A 16,521-nucleotide genomic window follows, 5' to 3' on the forward strand; every position below is an offset into this window, starting at 1 on the left:
CGCACTGTGAAGGGATATTATTATTATCAAGATGAACGGGGGTGCACAACAAGTGGCAACACGCAAATTACATATTAACCCAAGGTGAACAGTTAGAGAGAAAAAGATGAAGGTAAAACAGCGCAATACGAAATACAGAAATGTATCATTGGGATGAAGAGCTCATCGCCTTCTTTTATTACCTATAAAGCGTTATGTTTGAACAAGGGATCTAGACAGCTGGGTAACTCCTACCTTTGACTTGCTTCCGATATTTCTTATTCGCCGGCTCCTCATCCTCATCCCCATCTTCATCCTCCTCGTCCTCTTCTTCGTCCTCCGACACATTCACGTTTTTGCGAGGCCGGCCTCGTTTCCTAGGCGCGGAAGATTGACTCTCACTATCGATGCTATCCGTGGAGTTAACTCCGCGGCTATCGGAATCTGCCTCACACTCCGCGCAAAACCATTCCCCGTCGGGCACGGTGCTCAAGGGTGGATCAAGACAGTGGAGGTGATACGGGTTCTCACACTGCCAATCACAGACACGTAAGCCATAAAGCAGCAAACTGTTCAATATCCCCACCTTTTCACACTCTAGGAGGTCTGACCCATCTCCTTCATTCTTGCGGCATACTTGGCAATCTTCAGAGGGCTCGACCTCGGGATATCTGTCCAAGTCACTGAGAGCTTGATTGGGTCGTGCAAGGAAAAATGATGTGTGCGCTCCCGCGGCAATCCTGAACGAAATAATAGTAGGGAATGGGTTCGGCACATTCCAGTCATGCGACTTACTGGAAAACGTCAATGCCTTTGAGAGTTGTGATCTCCACTGGCTTTGTGGCGCTCTTCGGTTGGCCATCGCCTAACCCCAGCTCGCAGTTATTTGCGCCCTGGCCCCAGCCTCACGATCACGTTCAGTGACCAACCCACGGTACGCGCACAAATAGACATACCGATGGTCATGACACAGCCGTCTTCACTAGGAGTGAAACAGAAGTGGGTGACCCCGCCACATGCACCGCCCAGGATCCGACATCCCCTATAACAAGGTGAGATAAAGTCATGTGCGGGCCCTGAAAAGCGGAACTCACATTATATCTTGGAGAAGTCTGAAATTGGAATACGGTTGCCCTGAGGATCCTGGAAATGGGAGAATTATGAGCCCACCATGCTCAATGCAACGCGATGCTTCTTACCATCTCCTGATGTCTTCCACTTCCCAGCCAGCCAATATATCCCTTGACGGTCCACCACGACAGAGCTCGTCGGACCGGCCATAACTTGCTCGCCCCTCAACACAAGTTCTTGACTAAACTAAACTCACATCAAAATGAAGTCAATGCTCCTTAAAGCGTGTGGAGATAGTAACCTTGGGCACTGGGACAGGAACCAGGTGATCTTTCGGATTTCCAAGCCCCGTTCTGCAATAACCTCCAGTTCCCCACACGTAGACATTCCTGTCGGATTATTGCCGTATCGCCAGGAGGCCAATAATGGTATTGATATCGTAAGCGTGCTGCTCACCCACATGAATTGACTCACCCATCTTCGGCCAAAGCAATGCTGTGCTGCTGCCCAGAAGCGATCTGGACTATTTTCTTTCCCTCGAAGGCTTTAATTCGGACTGGTCGATCGAATTCAGTCAAGTTGCGTCACGGTCACGATCATCGCCTACGACATGCGTCCAAATGTATGGGCGGTGTGAAATACCTACTGGGTTCGTGCTCTACATCGAAGGCAGTTTTGTTCCCCGTGCTGATGTGCTCGCCAGTACGGCCGTTCCCGAGCTGGCCCATTTCCGCCGAACCGAAACTATAAACTAGAAGTTGATGGGAATAAGTGAATCGGACGAAACCTTCATTTAGCAACATGACGAGGGAAGCGATGGTATCGGGCTCGATGCCCACCTTTTCCAGATTCGGTAAGTACGATCGAAAACGTGATTCCAGCAGATGCCGCAACAACTTTATCGGGAGGAGTTGTTTTAAGCCAGGGTCCCGAAACTTTTTTGAAGCTTGTAACCTCCGGCCGGGGAGGATGACCACACTGTTTTGGCGTGTCAATTCTTCGATCACGAGGGAAGGCGAATCAATCCAGGACTAGCATACCTGCCCTAATGTATTAATTCCAGCCGTCCACAGATCTCCGGCATCGTCAATCAGAAGCGTGTGAGCCCTTCCACATGCAGCATTAATGAATTTGATTGAGTTCTTGGAAGCTCCACATTGCACTGGCCGGAGTCGTCGTGGTGTTTGTTCTGAAGTTATGGCGGACGTCGAAGACGGAAGCCCAAGGCAGGATGAAGCATTGCGCCCAAAAAGAAAAGCGGTCCCATAGATATCCAGAACTACTGCATGACATGCGCTATGCGATGTGTGAATAGAGACAGCCCTTATATTGGCCAAAGAACGAAGAATACAAGGTTGGAGAATATCTGGGCTATTGCAGCAACAAAGTTTCAAAAACCATCAGTAACGGAGGGACTGTCTGGGACTAGTTTGGCACGCACAACTCGGATTCTGCTTTTGCGGCAGATGCTCCAGCTTTCCTTGACCTGCCCAAATTTGCCCTAACAATATTCAGAATCATAATTGACAATATATCGGAGCCGTAACACAGCCGCATACCAGTCGATACCACCACAAATCAGGACTAGAGTCAATAGATGTCAGGATTATGTCAGAACTGTAATATATGGAGCCTCCAATATGACGGTAACAAAATGCGATCACCTCTTCCCCAGGCTGGCTTTTCTGTGGTTGGCGCAGAGTTGGTCGCACCACCTAAAGCCATTCCAATCGGTTGTAACTATCCCGGAGATGTTGAAGGTAATAAATCCCAAGGATTCTGAGATTAGGCTGTTGGTTGTCGGTCTCTGTTTTGACGTTGAAATGATCGGGAGTTGCCGAGGAACCTGGCACCTGATTTAGACTCCAGGCGGCGAGACTCTCAGAAGTTCCTCCACTCAGGACCGATATAAGCGGTCATATTATAATGTGACCGGTTTAATATTCTAGAAGCGATCCTCTGTTCGGTGCCAAGATATTAAGTGTTATTGCATCGAGCCTGAACACGAGCTACCCACTGGCATTCCCTATCGTTCCAGCGCAGGTACGTCCATACATGTTGCATGGGTTTTCCCCTGCATCACCTGGCCTCTCATATTCCTTGTGACTTGTTCGGGGTCAGCTGGAATTACCGATCACGCTCTGAATTGATTTGGCGCACTTATCGTTCAAGCCATGCATTCGAGAGATCCGACATATCTATTGGGTCGGAGCGTATCGTGAGAGCGGCAGATTCCCATGCGAAACACACTTGCTATATCATTGGGAATGGCTAGTTGGGAACTCTCGCAACCAGAAATGACTCTAAAACTTGTCCTAGACGCAGCTAAATGCTCTGAGGGACAAGAATTCATTAGTAAAGTAGCCATCGTGTTATGGTGGTAGTCACCCGATTACTTCCAAGTACTCAGGACCTCAGAGTCGCCCTGGTTCTCTAATGACTTCCTGTAGGAACGTAAAGCGCATATCAATTACAGACCCACATATATTACGGTGCCGGCGATCTAACAGACAACCGCAGACTGTTTTGTCATACCGCAAGGTGCAAGCTTCTTCAATTGCTATTCAAGAGGGAAAGGGAGAGGTGTGCTTGCGTTGGGCTCACGGCTTCGTTACTAGCCCAGGTTCTTTCTCCTCGTCAAATTGCTAGGGCTCGTGTGTAACCTTGACAAGATGATTGCTGCGACGATAACTGCTTGTCAACCGCTTCTATCAGATATTCGTGTTGGACGATGTTTTGTTCCGCCACCAAACGGTTTCCGCTGCTTTCAGAGCTTTGATGATACCTTCTACATCTGTAGATAGGGAATCATTCCTAGCTTACACTTATTCTCACGAGTAATCGGATTATCTTCAATCCCTTGGACCGGGTAAGGGAAATTGGAAGTTCCTGTGCCATCGTATATATCCCATGAGTACGCGGGAAACACCTCCGGAAGGCAACGCTCCAGTTGTCATGGCATGCCGCAGCGATAAGAGTTTCGTCCCTGGGGGTCAAGGAGACTGACCTCTCCTGGTACCCAACCCGCCAAATTACATCCTTTCGTTGCGTTTGTGGCGTATAAAGTATGATCCTTTTCGGGCGGCCGCATTGATTTTCTGTGACCCATTTCCATGCACCCGTCCTGGTTAATTGTATCAAGGACATGTCAAAGAACTGTAGGTCGGAGTCTTAATCCGGCCCTTTTGCCTCTACGGAAGCTGTTCAAGGTCCCGGAGGGGGCTTCCAAGCTATTGGATTTCTTCCAGTGGCCCTCGTATTCCGTTTAATTTCAGTCTTCGCCTATGCTATTGAAACTTTCTCTTTGGTGCACATGAAGTACCGCGCTGGAAACAATCCGCAGTACCAGTGTAGGGTATGAATGAGGAAGGTTACAAATGGGGGGCTTCGAGTTAATGGATCAGGGATTTGAAAAATTAAAAGCACAGCTGCCAATGCCGCTGGCGCCTCCTAAATCACGGTAGTATACCGCAGTAGGTACTCACAAAACTGGACTCGACAGGGGCTTGATGACTCCGATGTGGTTTAACTAGATGTACTCATATGACAAAATACAGATGTACAAGTGTCCCGTCCAAGCGGATAATGGACTTATCCGGCTCTGGTGAGAGGCGGCACGCACCCTACTAGGGGTCTCGCCCAAGACAACGACGCGGCAAACGCAGTGATTCCCACCAACCATGTCTCCCACACACAACTTCCACGCTGCCAGTGTTCATTCCACCCTGATCACAACACCACCATCTTCCATATCACCAGGCGATGCATGCCTTTCTGGACGCGCTCATCGAGTACGGATACAAAGCCGAGTACATGCCAAATCGTGATGACCCACAACACAAGACATAAATATACAAAAGCTTGGAACAATCATAGTTTATTCGTCAAAGGGGAAAACCGTGGTCTGAGGTTGTGGAAGAAAGATTTGATGGCCTCAGTGGTATCCTGATATTTCCTCAACATATCAGAAAGTCGCGTAGGAGAGATTGAGATTGACATACGTCAGTTCGGAGTGTCGCGGCATTCCACACCGCAACATAGTCAAGATTCTCAGAAACACTAAAGCTTAACTGTGAGTAGATGATGACGCCACATGCTCAGGTATTTGACACACACGCATGGTCACGAGAATGTAGGAGGACATGTTTCGTCCCTACCATTGCAACCGGCGATTTCGACGCGATTTCCCTCGCCGTTGCCAAGGCGGCATCTACGTACAGAAGGACAAATCGCTCAGTTGTACGACATCATCAACTCGAAGAATCTGAACCTACCAAAAACTTCTTGCTTCCCACCAGGCACCACCTTCGAAACGAAACCAACCCGCTCAGCCTCGCTGGCCGCGAATATTCCAGCGGAGATTGCTGCTTCACGGGTGGAACTGTCGTTCCCTACAATCTTCGGGAAACGCGCCAGGGTGCCGACGTCCGCCATACCCATATCTACTTCCTAAATCTTTCAGTCGATCATGGCCCACAAGTGAAGAAAGGGAGTCCTGTACCTTGATGCTGAATGTTGCATTTTCTGACGCATATCGAACATCACATGCACTTAATATGTCGATGCCTATCCCGAAGGCGACGCCGTGGACGGCGGCTATGACTGGAACACGACAGTTTTCGATAGCATCTATGGCCCTCTGAAATTCCTGGAGGTGGATTGTTGGGGGATACCACCAATAAGAATAAAAGGACGAGGAACTGACATATAACATCGGTTTGAATCGAAGCGCCGTCCGAGCAACATCACTGGCACCCTCTGCAAAGAACTTCGATACAACGTCTTTTACTGAAAAGCGATAATGAGGTTCGAGTACCTGCCGGGAATCCCGGACAATTTATCGGGTACTAACAATCCAGTCCACCCGTAAAGGCACGCTCCGAGGAGGCAAGTATCACGACCCTCACTTCGGGATCCAGGCTTAGTTTATCGAATATTTTCGGAATTTCTTGCCACATTCTACTCAGATATGTCGAAATATTGTAGAATGAACTGACCACCACGACAACTCACTCAGTGTTGATGGCATTGACTGGAGGACTATAGAGGATAGATGGATATGTTATCGAAGATTCACACTGCCAATGATCAGTTTCCGCACCGCGAAAAAGTAACGACGGCGACAACCCCATCGAAGGCAACCTTGATATGTTTTCCACTCGAAGATTTCGACATATGTATAGTATAGCGCTTGTAATTGCCGCCGGTGGAGATTCAGCCTGCCAGCTGGGTGTTGGGGAACACACACAAGCGTGACCTTTAACGATGATCACGCCAAGCTCGAGCCAACGGCTGGAATCGGGGCCCCGGGGTTTGCCACTGATAGTGTCCGTGTCTACTCTTGCCATACTGTACTGGCTGCTGTCAATGGATCCTCTCCCGTGTGTCGTAGAAAAGGACACCCCACCCGCTAACAGGGGTTCATTACCATAGCCCTGCTGTCGCAGTTGGCGATGCGCATCCTGTAGCTGGGAGTTGACCCAAGGTGTGGACGCCCACAGACTTTGCGTAACCCCCGGGGCTGGTGCGCAGCATGGGGCAGGCGTACACTAGGGAGGGTTCCCAACCAGTGTTTGGGAGCAATTCGAGGCGGGGAGGATGGTACAAGAGCCTTGAGGATGGCTTTGAGAATCGGTCGTCTACTGCAGGGTTGAGTGCAGGCAGCGTGACGAGACTTGCAATTTACAAAGCTCCGGAGGGATTCTGCGTCATGATCGTGTCCTTTCGAAAATTCTCTGGGAACAATCGAAGAGGGACCCGAAGCTTGGGAGCTAGGCAGATACCGCCACGCGTCTGCTGTTGCAGCACGAATTATAGGATAATCCTCTGTATCTTCCAGATTTTGGAACCAACGGAGGGGAAAGCACAGTAGGGGCTGCTGAAAGTATGTGTGGTCGTGGGGTGTTGATGCCCCACTCCCCCTTTCGTCGAGAACTTGGGGAAATGGGGGACGATGGATGCGGCACACAAACGGTGTGTCTGGATGGCGCTGGGTCAAACTGGGTAACTAATCGACCAGTGTCACCCGTGGGTTCCCTGGTAACACGCAAAATTTTTCGATATACACACTTCGTCATAGACGTTACGGTCTTCAGAGTCTGGCGGGTAATACGCTTATTGTTGGCTTGTATGATTCCACTGGAAGCCAGCCAGCGTATCATGATTCGAAATACCAAATCTCCGAAGACTCAACTTTCTGGCCCGGGACTCAGGCAGGATATCACGCCGGCAGGCCAACTCCTCGCACTCCATCCCCGTCCTTTAAGCGGTACGGTAGACTGAGGGCGGTCACGTCTGCTCACTGAAATATTTAAATGCAAAATGTCCCCCCCTCCCCCCAAAAAAAAAGGATCGTGATAGGAAATTCGTCACTAGCCGTTGGATCCAATGAGCCGTGCGGATGTCATCCTACTGGAACAAGACGCTGGAAAGGCACGATAGAACCAGATCTCGACAGATACTTATTAGTCTTGCTGAATGTACCAGACAAGCAGATGGTCAATTCCAGGTCTGTGCCCTTCGAATCCAGCTTGGAAATATCAGCGGGACTGTGACGCTGATTTGGGGTGAGAAAGACGGCTATTACTAGATTACAGGCGAGCATTGCCGACCCACAAAACCTCGCCATCTCATCATTATCGAGACCTATGGGGCATGCATGGGCAAGGATAGGGAGGGCCTATTTGGTGATACCTAGCTCGGCAGATTAGAACTGGTCTCACAAAACTCAATTGATATGTGGATAGTATGTCGTTGGTTAATCTGTTTGTTTATCTATGATTGTCCAGAGACAGAGAATAAAGATGATGGACCCGTCCTGGGAGTCAATTAAATGAGACGGAATAATAAATAGAGCAAGTGTGGTGGGGGGGGTGTAAGGGAACGAACGTTGTGAGCAGGCCACGCGTGCGGGTTATAACAGAATTCCAAGGCACAATGTCGAGTCCAAAAGCGGGCCACCGGGGAAAGAGGGGAATAAGCAATGTAAATGAGCGCGGGTTTAACGAGAGGAAAGTAAAGGTAAAGGAGCGACACATGTAGGTATAGGTAATAGATTCTAAATCAATATCAGGGTGGTTTGCGGAGATATTTGGACGAAATGTCTTCATCCCCTTTTCTGATTCAACCATCACGTTCCGTTCGTGAGACTAAGCAAGCCCGTTGCACAACCTCCAATTCTACTCCACACACACAGGAAGCATTTGTTTTACTTCCTGTGAATGCCAATCAAGGTCATGGCGCGAAGTGCGCCATCACGAAAGACGCGGGCAGGCCAGAAACCGACGAAGCCGATGAAGGATACAAGACTGAATGCCCGGATGATGCGAGAAGAGAGACTGGCTGTCTGAACTGCAACAACATTAGATGCAGATGCAGAGGGTGAAGAGGCGGCCTCGACGTCGTGGTTAGGCGGAGAAGAGTAGTTGGACGAGGAAGGACTGGGACAACGAGAATTGTGGGATGATAGATCATTGCAACGAGAAAACTGCTCTTGAGCGGTTCCAACGACATTCACATTCCAGGAAGAAATCTTGGAGGGAGTAATTGAACGCTTTGCCTTTGGTTTGGTTTTGGGAGCTTGCTTCTTTGGAGATACTTTCTCGCTGGGGTAAGAGAATGCCGTAGGGAGAATCTCTATCCCTCGTGATAGAGGTGAAGTAGGGGTAGGTATGTCATCCGGGACGACAATCGTTACTTCGCCAATAGCTGGAGCAGCAGGTTCAGCAATGGAAACAACAACCTCGATTGGTGGAGAACCAGCTTCGTCGTCGGTAAGAACACTTCCGACAAGCGAAGAGGGGTGAGTTTCTCCGATGATATCCATGGTTCCTGACTCAGGAGCAGTTTTCTCCGCAATCTACATAAAGGGAAACAGATGCAGCAGTTGCAATCAGCCTCATATAATCATGAAAGATTGGGGTTTTTTACACACTTCTTCTACACTGACTCCTGTAAGGAACTGGGGACAGGGGATGTAGTTCGCGTACTTGACAAAAGCATCAAAGAAGCTCCCCTCAGAGCCATCAATTTCTGTTCGCGCTTCGGTATCCCTCAACTCGTAAGCAAGAAGACACTCGCATTCCGTCCAGTACCTTTTCCTCCTAATACCAGTAATGCCGTTCGCGATATCATCTTTCGCGTACGAGAGAAGGACAACCCGCCAACCATTTTCGATGCGAGCGAGTTGTGATCTGCGGGCTTCGTAAATGGGTGTTCCAGGGTAGTCTTCGAAGAGTGACGAAGACGCGGCAAGTTTAGTGAGGTTCGCCTTTAGAGTGAGTGTCCAGTCATCAGGTGAGGGTGAGGTTGGGACGTTGGGTGACGCGACTGAGGAAGTCATGGGTGGTTGGCAGTTATGGTCTGCGTAAAGAAAATTGGACGCGAATACTTAACGAGGGACGTGAATTCGAAAAAAATGAATTGGACAGGGGAAGCGACCAGAACAACGAAAAGCAAATGAGATCAGGGTCCGTTATGTAATCGTCTCTGGAGATGGCTCTTTTTGCTTGTTTCAAAGTTGAAAATGAAATGCCTGAATTACATAGACGCCATCGCTACTATATAATCCGGAACTGTCAACAAATGTACACGGCGCTTATCCTGACATGTATTCAGTATACCAGGCAAGAGATCTCACGCTGCAGCATAAATTCTCCAACTCATATTCCGCATGTCCCCCATGCAGCTTTATGCTACGGTGAGCAACTCAAAACCGCCTGAACACGTGACAAATATTGATGGTGATGAACAGTTCGAAATGGAAGCCAACGCATGTCATGCCGACCAGATGAGGGCCCACAATTCAAAAAAATTCAGGCACATCCTGAGTTGTTGCGGACAACCAGGCCAGTCCCACCATACTCATGGGGAAACCGAAGGATATCCTCAGGCTGGCAGAGTTCATCAAGAAATCACGAGCCATCGATAAAAGGAACGGGCGCCACGTCGCATCACCCGAGGGAGGAGAACGCGACCGACCCTAGATACTCCGTCACCCGACCACACCAACCGGTCACCCTTACCATATTATTGACGAACAACAACAACACCCCAACGCATGTCACTAATCCCAACTGGTGATGACCCATACGGCCAAGTTCGAATGAGATAGAACCTCGAGCTACCGCAGCAATTTGAATGGGGATCGTTCGTTAGCTGGGTTAATTTTGAACCAAGGCGAGACCGTGCGTGCGTGCGTGCGTTCCGCTAATCCAGACGTCGGAAAGCTCGAGGAATGACTTCAGACCCAAGCCATCCAATGCCAAAATAAACAATCATCTTCACAATCACTGACGAATTCGAGAGAGAGAGAGAGAGAGAGAGAGAAAATCACACAGAGTCATTTTATAATTGAACGTTTAGTGTTCCAGGCAAAGGGGCACACACACACCTTCATGTGGTTTGAAAGGAGCTATCTTCTGGGGGTGTACGAGTGATTGTGATCGAGAGGCTTTTAGCGTGTCAGGCGATGATAGAAGTGATCCCGAAGGATGGAGTGATGGAATATCGACCACAGAAGGAACGGGATCCACAAAGGGCTTGGAATCTTGTCCACTACCACCACCACCACCACCCCCACCGCTGAGGAAGTCCTTGGAGTCGCCTACATCTGGCCGCGGAAAAATCCATAGGATGATTGGTGGCAGGATGATCTTCATGATCAATCGCCACACGAGCAGGCATCCTACACCCAAGATAACCTTCAGTATACTGAAAGTCATGAGCCGGACGACGGTGCGAGGCGTAAGGGCATGTACGCTGGTAGGATGGAGTCGATATGACGACACCCCGACTTGGACTGAGGTCCATCGACCAACGAGAGCGCCGATGAGTGCGGAAAGGCACGCGATCGCATCGTCAAAGCACAAGCAAAGGTCTATCGTGGAAGGATGATAACTCAATGCAAAGACCCCTTAAAATGACGCCCGTAAACACAGGGTCACCAAACTTGTGTCTGAGAGGATCTTGAACACATACAAACAGAAATAAGGGTGGCAGGCACTAGGAAAAAAAGCCGTGAACGTCGTCACTAGATAGCCAAAAAAAAAAAAAAAAGACGGCAATCTCACCCTCGGATCCTCCGTGAACTAGAGTAGCCTCGAGCCATCCGCCATATCGTACGTGAACGAGGTGTGTGACAGCACCAAGTGCAAACCCAGCTAAGCAATCAGTCACGGTATGCATGCCACAATAAACCCGTCCTCCCATAACGCTAAAGCAATACACAAGCAATAGGAAACTGGAGGCGAAGTTTTGAAGAGCGCCAAGTTCTTGTTGGGATATCAACGCGAAAAGGTATAAAGTGGCCGATACGCAGTTAGCGGTATGCGTCGAGGGGAATCCATATTCTAGGTGACGCATATCAGCTGCTATAGTTAGTATTACACCTCACTCTTTGGGAGTGAAAAAATAAGTACCTATTCGGATGACAGGTGGTGAATAAGGCCTAGGAACTGCAAAGAAATCCTTAACGACAGACGACAGATACCCTCCCATGCACAAAACAAACAGAAGACTTATGAAGAGAATTAAAATAAGCACATTCCTGTGGGGGGGGCCAGCAAGCCATTCCTCACCCTCTTCCAGATTCCGGATACCCGAAAAAGAAGAGCAATGGTATCGTCGCGACAAAGAATGTAGTGGTTCCGAGAAGAGCCGAGTAGTGAAAATAGACATCAAGGAATGGCGAGGTTACACGCCTCTAACGACCAAAGATAATTTTCAAAGGATGATAAGGGTCGACCATGAATGCTCAACAATGAGCAGGAACGGCTACCTGCCAATCGCTGATGAGGACACTTTCGTGCTTAACCCTCCGTAATAGGAACCTCCGTATGGCCACTGTCCATCTCAGCATGCCCGCTTCATAAGCCTTAGCATCAAACTGCGTCCCAGGAGTCATGGCATGCGAAGATGTCGAGCTTGATCCCGGTGCCCGGAATACGCCGAAACTCACAAAATGCTCAGTACAATTTGACATAGGACAACCTAGATTCTATGGATAGACTGTGGTTCTGAAGGGGAAGGGTGCGTGCGACGTTATGGTTTGATCAAAGGAAATGTGCGAGAATCTGGTACTCGATTGTCGGATAGCTTCTGCTTACACTATATACGGATTGGGGCTTATTCTATCCTTTTTTGTTGTGGCTTAAGTGGCGGCGTATGGACTCACATCTGATTTGACATGGGACTGCGGCGGGCAACATAGTCCGACTCCCTGACTCACAATGCAGAGGGCCTCTCCGACCGCCCCGAATTAAGCAATGCATATGCCAGATCTTACCCACAAATGAATCTGTGCGCCTATAGATGGGATATACCAAGTTTCATTGTGCTGTCGATCCCATTCTCCACTTAATTTCAGACCGGAAACTTAATTGGGGTCCCGATCGCACGAGCGCTGACTCTTGAACGAGTGGGGTCAAGTCTTGAAGTACACTTTACGCGAACTCTTCATCCTCTCGCAAGCCGTGGAAAAAGAAAGGAATGAACGAAAGGGGGGGAAAGAACTCCACGCAGTCCACGATAGGGCGTGCGTTTTCCAATGCAGAACTCCAACACTACATCTACATGGCAAGGGAGAGAAGGGCTCAAGAGATTTCCCCATTCACAATAACAAAGGCAGGACGGTCGTGGGGACGAATCTAGATACTGAGCGTGAAAAATCCCGATGGACCCCTCGTAACAACGATGAACACCAATCATGATGGAACCCCGCGAGAGGGAATGCTTCGGCGGGGAATTTCCTCCGCCGTGAATGGTCTATTTCACACATTGTACAAACATTATCCGCGCACAGATAATCGAGACTGGAACGTCCGTAGATAAGAGCTAGGGAGCTTCTAATGGCTCAGGACAGTACTGCCACAACGGACGTAGACTACAACCAAGAGATGGTATTCGGGAAGAATCCTGATATAAGTTTGAAGTGAAGCTGAATCCGACTGGGGCCATATTATATCAATCGTTTCTCCAACCACCATCAGTTTGGAACTCTCTCAGCACAATCGATCCCATCATAGGAGGGCCCGTTACGTTTGCGAACTTATGCCATGCCAGTAGGAACCCATTAATTCCCGTCGACGCGCTTGCGCCACTTTAATAAAAATAACGCTCGCCCGGGATAACGTCCGTCTAAAATTATGGTAGTTCCAAGCGAACAACCCCGTTCCCTCCGTAATGAACGATCAATGGCTGCTCTTGGATCGCAAATAACGATTTTACATACAGGTTCTGGATTCAGATGGTATGCATGTTATTTTCTGATCCGGGGAAGTCAACAACTTTATCATTATTCGAGACCTGGCTACAGAAAAGACATCGTGATGTGTGATCTATTCATGTCGCCCGGCTTCGAATTTAGAACATATACGGAGTTGCCAGCTCCTCCTCATTTGGTTGGTGAATGTGTCGACTTCACTCACACAAGTCTTGCGGCTCGGACCCCACCCCTTATATCGGTGGTTTGATGTGTTGCAATGGGTGAGAGAGCCTGGTTACGTGAATGCCAATGCGTCCGTAATATGCTATTCAAAAGTCGCGCAGTTCATGTCCTTCAACATATCTGCACCGTCCGAGGGATTGAACTCCTTGAAAAAATAATAAACTCTACAGCTCCTAGCAATCCCGCCACTCAGGGCGATATCGCTGAGATAAAATAGCCATGAATATCGTAAGTTACCCCACGTCCGTGCATTGTATATGCCATCTACAATAACCACAGCAATCACAAGATGGGCACAAGAGTCCAGGTATTCATCATACGCACCTTCCTTCATTCCTCCACCGATAGCGCCCAAGCCACCTCAAAAAACCCTCCCTACCCCGTTACACCTCCAACAAGTCTCGTTATCAAAGAAGAGAAATCCCCTCAAATACCCCTCCCCGTCACACGCACTGCACAACGTTCCACCGATCCTAGGATCGCCAGGTCCAACAACCAACGCACCAGGTGGAGGCTGTCCTCCAGACATAAACGTCGTCGTCGGTCTGTTTGGATGAGGGCCAAAACTTTGAGGAGCGTACTGGGAGTTTCGAGCTTGAAGTGCTGGATTAGGCATCCATTGGGATTGTGATTGCAGTGGAGCTTGAGATGAAGTTTGAGATGAAGATGTAAATTTCGGTAGAGGGCGTTGATAGTTTGGAGGTGGGTTCTTCCAATCTGTCTGAAGGTAGGGTCCGGAGTATGGTTTCCCGTATTTTTGCCAACACTATAAATCGATAAGAGGGAAGCGAAATAGGAAATGATTTAGGATAGGTAGGTTTAAGTGGATGGGATGAGAGGCGAGATCGGGGGATCGGTGATGTGCGTCGGGGTATGGACAATATACGAGAGAGAGAGAGAACCAAGGAGGATTAAGTAACGTTTGATTGAGCCAAACCAAACCTAGAAGTACCTTTCTACATGGGTGACCGGGATCCAAGTTTTTATACCCAATGTTATGACCTTCAAAAGAAAAGAACGAAAACAGAGCCGTCGGAGCGAATCTCAAGAAAGGAGTTGAGTGAGGACGTACATTTATGACATTCGTGTCCGTTTGGATAAACTAGTATTCTTCCAGCATTCAAGAGAGGATGACCGCCTGCAGGAGTGGACGTCGGTTTTCCATCGTCATGGCGACCCGAAGCTGAAGGCGGCGGGGGTTATGTGGGGGTGCGTATCTACCTGGAGCCACGGCCGTCGGGGTCCCGTTAGGATCCCTCCGACTCGGAAGGGGAGGTGGTATTCTCGAGGTGTCTTGTGGAATGGTAGGTCTGGGAGCCGATCCTGGGTACGGACCTAGCGTTGGTGAAAGAGGTGGCCCTGTTGGATGTGGGTTTAAGGCTGGATGACGAGGTGGGGGTCGGGTTGAAGCATGTACGGCGGGTGATGGTCCAGTCTCAGAGCCATGAGTGTCTTGTCGTTGCAAGGGTTGTTGTGGTTGCTGAACAAGTAGTGGAGAAGGGGTACGCTGGAACGGGCGTAATGGCCCGTCAGAGCCGTGGGTGTCTTGTCGTTGTAGTAAGGGTTGTTGTGGTTGCTGAACAAGTAGCGGAGGTGGGGCACGCTGGAATGGGCGTAATGGCCCATATTGGACTGTGGCTTCTCCTTCCCATCGATTAGGTGAGGCGGTATACGGAGGCGGAGGTGGGACTTGTTGGTTCTGAGCTTCCTCTATTTCGTCCAACGAATTGGTCGTATGAGAGGGATTTATCGCCTGAGATGACGTGTTCCCTGATTGGCTGTTGTCTGATAGGGAGGGCGTGGGAGTTGTCCCGGGTATGGAGACTGCAGCTGGGACGCTTATCGGTCGACTTGAGGACGGAGGGGGCGGTGGACCTGGAGGCGGAGCATATCTAGTAGCACCTTGGACCTCCGATGAAGCTGAGGTTGGTTCGGGAGATGAGTTTTGATCTCTGAATGGATTGATGTGATGGCTTGAACCTGAAGTCTTGCTCGCCGACATGGATTGGTGTGGGTCCAAGGTCAGATCACGTGTTCTCCAATCGGTAATTTAAATGAATCGAATTGAACGGACCAACGCCAATAATATTGATTACGGTGGCTGGCGAAATAGCCTCACGATCATTGCACTCATTGTATCATGAAGAACTCGACAAAACGCTATCACTTCACAAGGGTGCTCGCATCCCATCAGTCGTTCAAAGTTGTTGATCAATCGGAAAAGTTCGGACGAACAAATTCGGCAGATCACGTGCAGATGCAGGTTCAGTAAGGAGTGCCGAGAGCCTTACGTCCGCAGCAGTCTTGAACTCCCCATGGGACGCAGGAAGATTGAGATACAACCCATCCTGGTGAGGCGCTCCGTGTTCTAGAGGCGCGGTGGTAGACTAATATGCGATTGGGTCAGCACGACAGGAACCGGAGCGTGACCTTCCTCAAGGTAAGCGAAAGTCACTTCTATCGTAGTCGGCGGGTGCGTCTGGATGGGCCTAGACGATGTCGTCGTCTCCTCTCGCATCCTGCAAGATGCCTGGGAGATACGCCACTCAGGGCCGTTGCGGGGTTTCCCAAGGAAGAATCCGACCCTGATCTATTTTCTGTCGCCTATTGGTCTTGGCATGATGCTAAAGTTGGCACACCTAGCGCAAGAATGGTTTGTTCAAGAAAGCGTTCGAGCTCGGTGTCTTATGCTCCGTCGATGTTGTCGTCGTCGTCTTTGGTGAGTGCTGCAATGTCTCACACGTCCCTTATCGCTCAGCTTGCCCATCCATTCATCCACTTTTGCTTCTCTAGGGCACAACCAAAAATTATACGAGTACTCATCTGCGGCTAATGGCAGCACGTCTCGAATACTAGAGAGGCGGAGAAACGTAAGTCTTATACCTTTTAACGTCTCAAAGACTTGCCGGCACATTAACGCCTCGTTCGATCATCCAGTACACAGGCGAAAAGGAATCAAAGGGTCCACAGGACTTTGGTGGGGACAAAGGCGATCCCGAGGATGATAGCGATGAAACCCCACCGCA

General features: G+C 49.4%; 7 protein-coding genes across 7 annotated transcripts; 2 read left to right on the plus strand and 5 right to left on the minus strand.

Moving 5' to 3' along the window:
- Positions 1–4: 4 nt before the first annotated feature.
- On the minus strand, positions 5–2,968 carry EI90DRAFT_2974912 (regulator of chromosome condensation 1/beta-lactamase-inhibitor protein II). Its single transcript, XM_039055829.1, has 15 exons — positions 2,715–2,968; positions 2,610–2,634; positions 2,492–2,551; positions 2,091–2,421; positions 1,890–2,028; positions 1,697–1,801; positions 1,525–1,606; positions 1,352–1,439; positions 1,179–1,296; positions 1,074–1,122; positions 936–1,021; positions 775–883; positions 566–719; positions 235–511; positions 5–182 (listed from the first exon to the last, which is right to left on the minus strand). Exons 1-15 carry the CDS (start codon positions 2,773–2,775, stop codon positions 163–165), a joined length of 1,704 nt encoding a protein of 567 aa, XP_038913768.1. The 5' UTR covers positions 2,776–2,968; the 3' UTR covers positions 5–162.
- A 1,590-nt stretch (positions 2,969–4,558) lies between these two features.
- EI90DRAFT_1681960 (ClpP/crotonase-like domain-containing protein) lies at positions 4,559–6,192 on the minus strand. The gene is made up of 8 exons (XM_039052031.1): positions 6,152–6,192; positions 5,903–6,090; positions 5,756–5,838; positions 5,552–5,698; positions 5,325–5,499; positions 5,167–5,260; positions 5,052–5,109; positions 4,559–4,995 (listed from the first exon to the last, which is right to left on the minus strand). The coding sequence occupies exons 2-8, from the start codon at positions 6,006–6,008 to the stop codon at positions 4,921–4,923; spliced, it is 738 nt and encodes a 245-aa protein (XP_038913769.1). The 5' UTR covers positions 6,009–6,090; positions 6,152–6,192; the 3' UTR covers positions 4,559–4,920.
- A 391-nt stretch (positions 6,193–6,583) lies between these two features.
- On the plus strand, positions 6,584–7,747 carry EI90DRAFT_3018018 (uncharacterized protein; the record flags this gene model as incomplete). Its single annotated transcript, XM_039057176.1, has 5 exons — positions 6,584–6,841; positions 6,868–7,023; positions 7,146–7,318; positions 7,537–7,558; positions 7,640–7,747. 5 exons carry the CDS (start codon positions 6,584–6,586, stop codon positions 7,745–7,747), a joined length of 717 nt encoding a protein of 238 aa, XP_038913770.1.
- A 220-nt stretch (positions 7,748–7,967) lies between these two features.
- EI90DRAFT_1681601 (uncharacterized protein) lies at positions 7,968–9,606 on the minus strand. The gene is made up of 2 exons (XM_039052030.1): positions 8,984–9,606; positions 7,968–8,908 (listed from the first exon to the last, which is right to left on the minus strand). Exons 1-2 carry the CDS (start codon positions 9,389–9,391, stop codon positions 8,258–8,260), a joined length of 1,059 nt encoding a protein of 352 aa, XP_038913771.1. The 5' UTR covers positions 9,392–9,606; the 3' UTR covers positions 7,968–8,257.
- An 803-nt stretch (positions 9,607–10,409) lies between these two features.
- On the minus strand, positions 10,410–11,953 carry EI90DRAFT_3126795 (phosphatidic acid phosphatase type 2/haloperoxidase; the record flags this gene model as incomplete). The annotated part of the gene is made up of 6 exons (XM_039063947.1): positions 10,410–10,963; positions 11,029–11,052; positions 11,121–11,399; positions 11,469–11,566; positions 11,628–11,752; positions 11,828–11,953. 6 exons carry the CDS (start codon positions 11,951–11,953, stop codon positions 10,410–10,412), a joined length of 1,206 nt encoding a protein of 401 aa, XP_038913772.1.
- A 1,699-nt stretch (positions 11,954–13,652) lies between these two features.
- Positions 13,653–14,655, minus strand: EI90DRAFT_3220548 (uncharacterized protein; the record flags this gene model as incomplete). The annotated part of the gene is made up of 3 exons (XM_039066471.1): positions 13,653–14,261; positions 14,448–14,497; positions 14,568–14,655. Coding segments are annotated over 3 exons (543 nt in total), but the record flags the coding sequence as incomplete, so codon positions are not given.
- A 931-nt stretch (positions 14,656–15,586) lies between these two features.
- EI90DRAFT_1683110 (uncharacterized protein) lies at positions 15,587–16,500 on the plus strand. The gene is made up of 4 exons (XM_039052032.1): positions 15,587–15,846; positions 15,903–16,214; positions 16,289–16,365; positions 16,433–16,500. Exons 1-3 carry the CDS (start codon positions 15,811–15,813, stop codon positions 16,349–16,351), a joined length of 411 nt encoding a protein of 136 aa, XP_038913774.1. The 5' UTR covers positions 15,587–15,810; the 3' UTR covers positions 16,352–16,365; positions 16,433–16,500.
- The last annotated feature ends 21 nt before the right edge of the window (positions 16,501–16,521 follow it).

Source organism: Cantharellus anzutake, assembly GCF_015039405.1.
Source record: "Cantharellus anzutake strain C23 chromosome Unknown EI90scaffold_39, whole genome shotgun sequence".
NCBI classification, from domain to species: Eukaryota; Fungi; Basidiomycota; class Agaricomycetes; order Cantharellales; family Hydnaceae; genus Cantharellus; species Cantharellus anzutake.

Bases quoted from the DNA above. Each gene is read 5' to 3' on its own strand.
- EI90DRAFT_2974912 (XM_039055829.1), bottom strand. From the start codon at position 2,775: ATGGCTTTAGGTGGTGCGACCAACTCTGCGCCAACCACAGAAAAGCCA. The intron at 2,635-2,714 runs GTGATCGCATTT...TATTGACTCTAG, and splicing joins AAAGCCAGCCTGGGGAAGAG to TCCTGATTTGTGGTGGTATC. The intron at 1,440-1,524 runs GTGAGTCAATTC...ATAATCCGACAG, and splicing joins ATTGCTTTGGCCGAAGATGG to GAATGTCTACGTGTGGGGAA.
- EI90DRAFT_1681960 (XM_039052031.1), bottom strand. From the start codon at position 6,008: ATGTGGCAAGAAATTCCGAAAATATTCGATAAACTAAGCCTGGATCCC. The intron at 5,839-5,902 runs GTTAGTACCCGA...ATCGCTTTTCAG, and splicing joins CTTTACGGGTGGACTGGATT to TAAAAGACGTTGTATCGAAG. The intron at 4,996-5,051 runs GTATGTCAATCT...AGGAAATATCAG, and splicing joins CCGCGACACTCCGAACTGAC to GATACCACTGAGGCCATCAA.
- EI90DRAFT_1681601 (XM_039052030.1), bottom strand. From the start codon at position 9,391: ATGACTTCCTCAGTCGCGTCACCCAACGTCCCAACCTCACCCTCACCT. The intron at 8,909-8,983 runs GTGTGTAAAAAA...CCCTTTATGTAG, and splicing joins CAGGAGTCAGTGTAGAAGAA to ATTGCGGAGAAAACTGCTCC.
- EI90DRAFT_1683110 (XM_039052032.1), top strand. From the start codon at position 15,811: ATGGGACGCAGGAAGATTGAGATACAACCCATCCTG. The intron at 15,847-15,902 runs GTGAGGCGCTCC...CGATTGGGTCAG, and splicing joins TTGAGATACAACCCATCCTG to CACGACAGGAACCGGAGCGT. The intron at 16,215-16,288 runs GTGAGTGCTGCA...TTGCTTCTCTAG, and splicing joins TGTTGTCGTCGTCGTCTTTG to GGCACAACCAAAAATTATAC.